The 9,147-nt window shown below is 43.9% G+C and overlaps 1 protein-coding gene across 1 annotated transcript; it reads left to right on the forward strand.

Annotated features, from left to right (window-relative positions):
- Nucleotides 1-270: 270 nt before the first annotated feature.
- On the forward strand, nucleotides 271-8,902 carry LOC144674741 (dynein axonemal light chain 4-like). The gene is made up of 4 exons (XM_078535959.1): nucleotides 271-314; nucleotides 5,117-5,203; nucleotides 6,575-6,658; nucleotides 7,784-8,902. Exons 2-4 carry the CDS (start codon nucleotides 5,135-5,137, stop codon nucleotides 7,946-7,948), a joined length of 318 nt encoding a protein of 105 aa, XP_078392085.1. The 5' UTR covers nucleotides 271-314; nucleotides 5,117-5,134; the 3' UTR covers nucleotides 7,949-8,902.
- The last annotated feature ends 245 nt before the right edge of the window (nucleotides 8,903-9,147 follow it).

The following is a 9,147-nucleotide window of genomic DNA, read 5'->3' on the forward strand; positions in this document are numbered from 1 at the left end:
AACCGTCCGAGCGCACCATTCGCTTCAAGGTGATCAAATCCAGGCCGAGAGAGGCTGGGCCTCCCGCTGCGGACTGACACTCCAACCAGCCAATGGGAGGCTGGAAGCTGAAGTGAGAACCAATCACCGTGAAGGAGAGGCGGGACTATAAGCCACGCCCCGCAAGGCCGATTTGAGTGGCACCCACTCCAGCCAATGTGATGCCGAAGAAGTGGCGGTGCCGCCAATGGGATGTGCTGGGGGGCGGGACATCCTGTGGTTGCTGGGACCCGGATTCTGTCCCTAACAACGGCCGGAGCGGGAGCGGGCCCCAGGTGAGTCCATCCTGCTCCCCGGCCCCATGTCCCGCAGACCCCCGCCTGGGGCTGGGCTGCAGGGGGTGACCGCGGGCTGAGGCCTGAGCTCCAGTCTCAGAGCCTCCAACCGCCATACGGGGCTTCAGTGATGGGGATGGGGTTGGTGTTGGGGGGAGAGAATAAGACAGACTTGCATTCCTCTAGCGCCTATAACCCCCTCAGGACATCCCAAAGCCAATGAAGCCCTTTGTTTTTTGAAGTGTAGTCACTGTTGTAATGCAGGAAACACAGCAGCCAGTTTGTGCACAGCAAGATCCCACTAGTGGCCATGGGATAATGACAGGGGAGTCTGATTTATGTTGATTGGGGGGGTAAATTTTGGCCAGAAGCTGGGATTCTGAGCAGTGAAGGTTAAGGGGAGATTGAAAAGCATCATAAGCTTAAAAGCATCGCGGGTTTTGATAGAGTAAATTACTTGAGTTTTCACAGCAGCTTGAATGTTGAAAAAACTTCCAAAGGTGCCTCGCAGAAACAAACAACAAGGACTTTCATTTATATAGTTCCTGTCACATCCTCAGGATGTCCCAATTTACTTTATAACCATGAGGCGTTCAGATCAGTCAGCTTTGGCATCCGTCCGTCTGCGAAAGATGATGGACACGCAGCAGACAATCTGTTCAGAAGGCGTGCCTTCATATGGTGAACCTTTGCGGATGGCTAGAGAGGGCAATCCTTGAGGGGCAGGTTCTGCTGCATGATGCTGCTAATCAATGTTGTGGGTTGCTGTCTTTGGCATCTGTTGCCAAAGCGCTGTAGCCACCGGTCGTCATGCTGGTGCCCGCAGGAGGTGTCTCCATTTTCCTCTGTCGTCAGCTGATGACTGCCAGTTGTGATAATCGATGTCTGGGGTCTTCATGTAGCACTTGTAGGCATCCTTGAAGCGGATTTTGGGCATCTGGCTCCAGCTGTCTCACTGTATAGAAAGTCCTTTGGTATATGACTGTCTTCCATCCTGCGAACCATGAAGTGTAGCCAATATTGTAACATAGGAAACATGACACCCAGTTTGCACACAGCAAGATCCCACAATCAGCAATGTGATAATGACCAGACCACTTTTTTAGTGATTAGAGGGGGATATATTGGTCCTGGAGTAAATAAGGAGAAACTGATTCCATTGACAGGAGTGTTGGTAACCAGAGGACACAGAATGCTAGCAATTGGCAAAAGATAAAGAGGAGATTAGGAAAGATTTTTTTTAATACTGTGATTTGTGATCACAGCCTGAAAGGGGGATGGAAACCGATTCAATAGTAACTTTCAAAAGAGAATTGGATAAATACTTCAAAAGGAAAACAAATGTGCAGGGCTATGGGGAAAGAGGAGTGGGACTTATTGGATAGCTCTTTCGAACAGCTAACCGGCACGATGGCCTCCTTGCTGTTAAGAATCTATTGGCAATAAAGATTTAAACATTACCGAATCTGTTGTGCTGCACCTGGGGAATTGAAGTGGAGTTTGAGGATGGGGGATAATTGGAACATTGCTGATACAGTTCACCCCTCTTGCCACCCCCCTCAAGGCCAATTGCAAATTCTACATGCTGTCCTTACTTTTGTCTTTCTATTGTAAAATCTAAATTGCACACTTGAACTAGAAACTTGGAGTTACAGCCTCCCACCAGCAGTGGTGCTGCATCAGCATCTAAATTGTCAACACTGCTTATCCAACATCCAGTACTGGCTGAACAGAAATTTCCTTAAGTTGAGTATGGGGAAGACGGAAGCCAATATCTAAAGCCTGTGTTACAAACTCCGTTCCCTAGCCACCATCCCTCTACCTAGCAACTGTCTGGAGACTAAATTAGTTTGTTCACAGCCTTGGAATCATATTGGACCCCAAGATGAGCTTCCAACCATATATCCGCTCCATCTCCAAGATCACCTATTTCCACTTTGGTTGCATCAACCCCTGCCTCAGCTCATCTGCTGCTGAAGCCCTCACCCACACCTTTGTTAACTCTAGACTTGACTATTCCTATGCGCTGCTGGCCAGTCTCCCACATTCTACCCTCTGCAAACTTGAGATAATCCAAAACTCTGCTGCCAATGTCCTAACTCACACCAAGTCCTGTTCATCCATCACCACTTGAGTTCCCTGACCTATATTGGCTCCTGGTCAAGCAGCATCTCGATTTAAAAATTTTCACGCTTGTTTTCAAATCCCTCCATAGTCTTGTCCCCTCCCTATTTCTGTAATTTCCTCCAACCCCACGACCCTCCAAGAAATTGGCGCTCCTCTAATTATGGCCTCTTGAAAATTCCCCACCATTGGCAGCCGTGCTTTCAGCTCCCTGAGCTCTAAGCTCTGGAATTCCCTCCATAAGCCTCTTCAACTCTCTACCTCTCTTTCTTCTTTGAAGACACTCCTTAAGGCTTTCCTCTCTGTCCAAGCTTTTCGCAATCTGTCCTAATATCAGCTCGTGAGGCTTGGTGTCTCATTTTAGTTTATATTGCTCCTGTGAAGGGATGGTTTGTTATACTAAAGGTGCTATATCAATGCAACGTGTTGGGTTGAGGAAAGTGGAAAAATTAGCCAGGATTTCCCTGATTACTCAGCAGTGGCTTGTTTGCAATGTCTGGTGGGTTTGGGTGTGACAATCTCTGCTGTTGTACATTCTGCCAACAGCATTTCGGTTCCCACCAAGAGGATGTGATGAGAGTAGCCTAGGATCAGGCCAAATTGATGGGAAGACATTTGGTAGAAAACTGCCTGATCAGTAATGTTTATGCTTAGATGCAATAGTTCAGTAATACATGCTGACTCCTCTTAGAGGGGCTTGAGGGAGATTGGTCTAATTTTTCTTTAGGAAAGGGAGCTAATTCTGCTTTTTTTTTAGTATGAAATAAATCCCCTTGTTTCAACTAGAAGGGCTAAACCAGGGGAATTGGAGTAATGTAGAAACCAGATGCTTCCATAGTTTAGTGGGTAAATGTAATGTGTGGAATGATACTGAGCCTTGCAAACCAGGACATCCTGGGTTGGACACCTGCTCTGTGAAAATACGTACATACGAACTAGGAGCAGAAGTAGGCCATTTAGCCCCTCGGGCCTGCACCGCCATTCAATAAGATCGTGGCTGATCTGTTTGTGTTTCGAGTTCCACATTCCTATCTACCGCCAATATATTTAGTAAGCCTTCAATTTTAAACCTGAAAATTTCAACAGGATATCCCCTTTTCTATTTCTACCCCAGAGTTTCCCTATACAACACAGAATCATGACGGTTCCTTCACTTCTCCTGGGACCAAATGAAGATGTGCCACAGGTGTTAGGAATTCACTTTGACTCTCCTGTTTTCCAATCTGACACTTAGACTTCCAGAGCTCGCTCTCTCTCTCTGAGGATTCCACTGCCGATCTCTTCCATTAGCTTTACCAGGCAGATGTGACAATTTTAATTCCTTATGAATTTGGACTTTTCATTCCAAGCATGGGCCCCATTTGCAATTCCTACTTTGTGACTCCCTGGTTCCTAATGGCCTCTATGCCTTCCAAGCTAATTAACGGTTTCTGTGAGACAGCACACAGATAAACCTAACACAAAAGGGTCGCTCCCTGAAACCTATCCCCATGGCAATGTGGTACACCTGGGATGTCCCAGATAAGAACATAAGAAATAGGAGCCATTCAACCCCTCAAGCCTGCCCCCCATTGAATAAGATCACGGCTGATCTGCCCCAGGCCTCAACTCCTCTTTCGTGCCCACTCGTCATAGCCCTCAACTCCCCGAAGTTTCAAAGATCTATCTACCTCCTCTTTAAATACTTTCAGTGATCTAGCCTCCACATCTCTCTGGGGTAGAGAATTCCAGACATTCACTACCTTCTGAGAGAAGAAATTCCTTTGCATCTCAGTTTTAAATGAGTGTCCCCTTATTCTGTAACTATGTCCCCTAGTTCGAGATTCCCCCACTAGTGGAAACAATTTCTCAACATCTACCCCGTCAAGCCCCCTCAGAGTCTTGTACGTTTCAATAAGATCACCCCTCATTCTTCTAAACATAATAAATAAAAATAAATAATAACTTAAAAATAAATCTTACTTAATTCTGAAGCCCGGTCTGAGAAATGTACTGTCCATTGTGATACTGAGCTGTATTGAATAATTTCAGTTCAATTTAAAACCCTTTTTAAAAACAAGTATATTTTGCTGCAGATTATTGAGCATTGAATTAAGGGGAATTGCAAATTCCCCCTGTATGCACCTTGATCTTTTTATGCCTTCAGATTCTGACACCCCCTTAATCCTGTGATGTCTTAATTTTTTCTAAGTTCTAACTAAACACTGTGTAGTATGTAAACCAGGGAGAAAAGTCCAAGGGTTTAGGAATGAGTTTTTGACTAGTTTCTGGTTTAATAACGTTGCTAAACTTTTCATGCTGCAGTATATTAATCACCTGTAGGTCTTGGTGAACCTCATAGTCTTTGTCATATAGCAGGCAGGCTCATGGGTTTAGGAGAATATTTTACCTTCATTGCTGGGTTATCAATGCTAAGCACCTTTCCGAAATGCACCCAGATGGTCATTGAGTTTTGGCTGTTTGACTGTGGCAGACGGTACATTTTGTTTGTATCCTTACTGGGTTTCATTAGAGGCAATATACTCTATGTGATTACCGCAAAGGGATGTTTGCTCATAATAGGAGCAGAGGGATTAAAAGGATCGAGAAAGAATCCAGTACTATAGTTTTAGTGATATGCTTTTTGTTGTGATTGATTCTGTGAAATGGGGATATTAACAACCTTTTTTTCCTGAAAGGAGTAGAGTTTATGCGTAATGGCAGAGCCCGAGCCAAAGAAGGAAGATGCAGATTCCAGGCGAATTCAAACCTTCCCTATTGTCAGGGTGAGTTTCCAATTAAACTGCATGAACCCCCTTCCCAGCTGAGACTAAGAAAGTCCATTCAACTCAATGGCCTATTCAGCTCGTGGGTCTAAGCGTTACATGCTGCCTCTGATTGTGGAGATGATCCCCAACAAGTTGCTTGAAAGCTCCTCGCCATGTAGCTGTCCAAATCCAGAGCAAAGCTTCACTTGTCAAGACAGGGTTCCTTGCACCAGACAGAGACACACAATGTCAGTTAATCTCTTATCAATCTTGGCAAGGTCAGGTCACAGACAGTGCTGTAAAGTTTATTAATTAATTAACTGGTACTCTCATGCTATAAAATAATAATTTGAATTTCATTTTAAGCTTGGAGAAATGATGTCTTGTCAGATTTTGACGTTCTGACTGAAACCAGAGAGCTAGAATAGGCAAAATAAAATCATTCATTTTGACCTACTGCCACTACATGTGAGAGGACTGTCAGTAAATGGCGTTGATCTTGGTGGTAAAACTTTGTCACACCCACACATCCCTGTTGGGTGGTCAGTCATTGTTGTCAGTTGTTGGTAAAACAAGTCGTGGTTGGCTGATTGTCCTAACAGAACGTTTTTATTCATTTACGGGATGTGGGCTTCGCTGGCTAGGTCAGTATTTATTGCCCATCCCTAATTGCCCTTGAGAAGATAGTGGTGAGCTGCCTTCTTGAACTGCTGCAGTCCATGTGGCCAGGTTTTAAGTGACCCTCAAAAGTCTCAGCTGTTCAATCCTACAAAGTATCTAACTGTTCTGCAAGGGTTTTACGTTCGGTGCCATCCTATCTTTAACAAGCTTGTAGTGAGCTTTGTGTTAAGTAGCCTATGGCACCGTGTACTCTCAACCTGTGAAAAACGATTAACCCAAATAACCGAGGTTATTTGTGCACTTAAGCCTGTGGGGGGGTGGTGGGGGGGTTCTGAGTGAAATGCGTTTGGGAAGTCTTGATCCATTTCAAAATGGGTATCTATGCACAGTGCAAATTGCCTCCAATCTCACTCCAGTAGACGACATCCTTCAGGAAATTGGGGAAGTGTGGGAATAGGGGAATTTTCACATTAATGCACTGAAGTGATTGTGCTGAGGAATATTGTTGGGCCAAAGAAGAGGGAGCTTGACTGCTTCCTGTGTTGGATACAGAATGTCCAAAATTGGAAAGTTATTCCTTACACCAATATTAACATCCTTCAGGTTAAATTCACAAAAGCAAAAACTTTGTGTAAGTTGCTCCTGTATATTGCAGGAAAACATGCCAATTAGTTGTGATTTCTGCACCCTAATTTGAATGCAAGTTACACACAAAGTTTCTCTTTAGTGGAAGCTGCTTCGTCAGCCCCTGTCATCTTCTGTTTTCAGTATTGTGATATGCCAGAGGAAATGAAAGTGGAGACAATGGAACTGTGTGTCACGGCTTGTGAGAAGTTTTCTGCTAATAATGAGGTGAGTGTGTCTTGCTCCAATTATATGTGCAGCTGGTTTATTGATGGGCGGCTGGTCTCACTGATGTTTTGTTCTGCTGTGTGTATTGATGCTCCCCCGATAGTTCAGTTGCTAAAGGTGTTACTACATGTGTTCAATATTCCCATTAAACTGTGTGGGTACACTGCTACAGAGCAATCTTAAAGGGACTGCATGAGGCCACAAACAGGTCACAACTACCGGAACTGTGGCCTGTGTGGCAATACCCTAACCACTCGAGTTGATGTGCGCCCTACCTGTACAATTTACTCGAATAAATAGCTTGGGAAGTAATACATAAAGAATGCACTTAATCAGTCACAAACTATTGCACATCTACTCTGTTGGCGTGTCTCTCCATTAGTTTGACTGAGGTGAGGGATCTGGAGTACGTGGTATTATAACCAGCAGCCCTCCTTCTGTCAACTCAATGAATCAACACAATGATCACAAAAGAGGAGTTTTGATCCTATTTTGGAGTAATCTCCCTACAGGGAGCCAGGCCCTTGTAGTAATGTTGGGCTGTGCTGCTAATACAGGGACTGAGTCTGAATGTGTGAGGACAACACCGTTCCCCCCCCCCCCCATCATGTTTATTTTAAAGTAGTGGAAGCACATTAGTAAACTCATGTTTTCTTGGGTCTACAATGTTGTCAGGTCACTGTAAGTCAGCTGGGTTACACAATAGGGTGCAGTCAGTGGAGGGAATACTAGACTCTGCTTTCTGCACTCTAATATCTGAATTGCTGGATGATAAAAGACCAGGATCCATCCAGTTCATCATCTATAATCATATACATGAGAATGGAGTTATTGACTAATCGCAGTGATCAATCTCTATCAATGAGTCTCCAACACACCCAGACATGAGGTGAGGAAAACTCCCAGTGGTGGAGAACTTTGGGAATCATAGGTCCAAACTCACCTGTTCCTCCCTTCTCCACGCCCCACACATCAGTTCTCAAATTACTTGAATAAGGTGTTGTTCTATTGTATTGTTACAAATGACTTCATTCTGGCATCTAGAGACAGTGAGTTCCCCTGAATTAACAGCTCCACTTCCCATCTTTTTAAAAAAAAAATTAACTTGTTTCATCTCTTCCACAGACTGCAGCCAAAATGATTAAAGAAACCATGGACAAGAGGTTTGGTGCTTCCTGGCATGTGGTGGTCGGTGAAGGGTTTGGGTTTGAAGTCACTCACGAGATGAAGAACATTCTCTACATGTATTTCGGGGGCAACATGGCAGTGTGTGTGTGGAAGTGCACATAACATGAAAGGACTTCACCTGGAACAGCAACGCTGATTCTCCTTCTCACTCCCCCGATCCTAATTTGTCTCTGAACACAACTGCACAAAGGACATTGATTCAATCCAGTCACTACTGGGAATCATCTTGCAAACAGACCACTTGCAGTTTGAAAAGATACAAAGCATTTCTTCCAGTTTCATCCAGGGCAGGGACAAGGACTGAGAATATTTTTAATCTCTTTTTTAACAAGGCACAAAAACAAAATGGTCAGAAATGAACAATACTATCAGTAAAATAGGATTCCCTGCCCTAATTAGTGGGATTGTAATATGCCTGGAATATTAACAAGGTGAATGATGCAGAGCAAGGGTACACTTCTATACAGTGTTTTTAAGTGATTCTTAAAATCTTACTTCCATTAATGGCAACCAAAATAGTGCATGAATTTCCAAAGGGATTTTCCTGGCATGGGATCTGAACGTGAGCCTCGATGTATGTTGTCATTGAAGCGACGACCACCATTTTAGATTCAAGTGAAACAGTGCAGACATTCCTGGGTAAGGGAGGCTGAGGGGAGAAGGCAGATTGCAATGAGAGTTTCACACCCTGACCGTCAAATAAAGCCTCCACCCCAGCTTAGCCTGTGGTTACCCATTTGAAACTTAACTGAGATTCTGTCAAGCTTATTTTTTGATGCAGCTTACAGGGACCAGACGAAGGTGGAAATGGGTAGGGGGGACAAGAAGAGTCCAGTCTATTTCAGCGTTAGAAAACTGTTTCTCACTTCAGTTCACTTCTTATCAGCTCCATGGAGGTGGATGAGAGTATCACAAGCCTTCGAGTTAAACCCTCGGTTGACTTGTTTCATAATAGTTACATTTTTTTAAAAACAACTTTTCAAAATATTGTTACAGAAATGTTCTCACTTGTATCTTCACAGGTTTTAATTAAAAAAAAGTACTATTTGAAATGCATTCTGCAGTTCCTTGAAATTTTAATTAGGTGAGGGAGAAGATGCCTTGCCCTTTGAGACTTGTGTCCTAAATAAATTGGTTTGAAGTGCAATTTGTGCACAGCAAGATCCCACAAATAGCAATGAGATAAGTGAAAACATAACCTAAAGACTTAATATTTGCTAGGAGAACTCCCCCTGCCGTTCCAAATCTTTAACTTCAACAGGGCTGATGAGACCTCTGTTTAATGTCTTGTCTGAAAGACA

The sequence above is a fragment of the Cetorhinus maximus genome, unplaced genomic scaffold (genome assembly GCF_964194155.1).
Source record: "Cetorhinus maximus unplaced genomic scaffold, sCetMax3.hap1.1 HAP1_SCAFFOLD_778, whole genome shotgun sequence".
Taxonomy (NCBI): Eukaryota; Metazoa; Chordata; class Chondrichthyes; order Lamniformes; family Cetorhinidae; genus Cetorhinus; species Cetorhinus maximus.

Excerpts from the sequence above, each read along its gene's own strand:
- LOC144674741 (XM_078535959.1), top strand. The coding sequence starts at position 5,135 with ATGGCAGAGCCCGAGCCAAAGAAGGAAGATGCAGATTCCAGGCGAATT. Across the intron at positions 5,204-6,574 it reads AAACCTTCCCTATTGTCAGG|TATTGTGATATGCCAGAGGA; the intron begins GTGAGTTTCCAA and ends TTCTGTTTTCAG. Across the intron at positions 6,659-7,783 it reads AGTTTTCTGCTAATAATGAG|ACTGCAGCCAAAATGATTAA; the intron begins GTGAGTGTGTCT and ends TCTCTTCCACAG.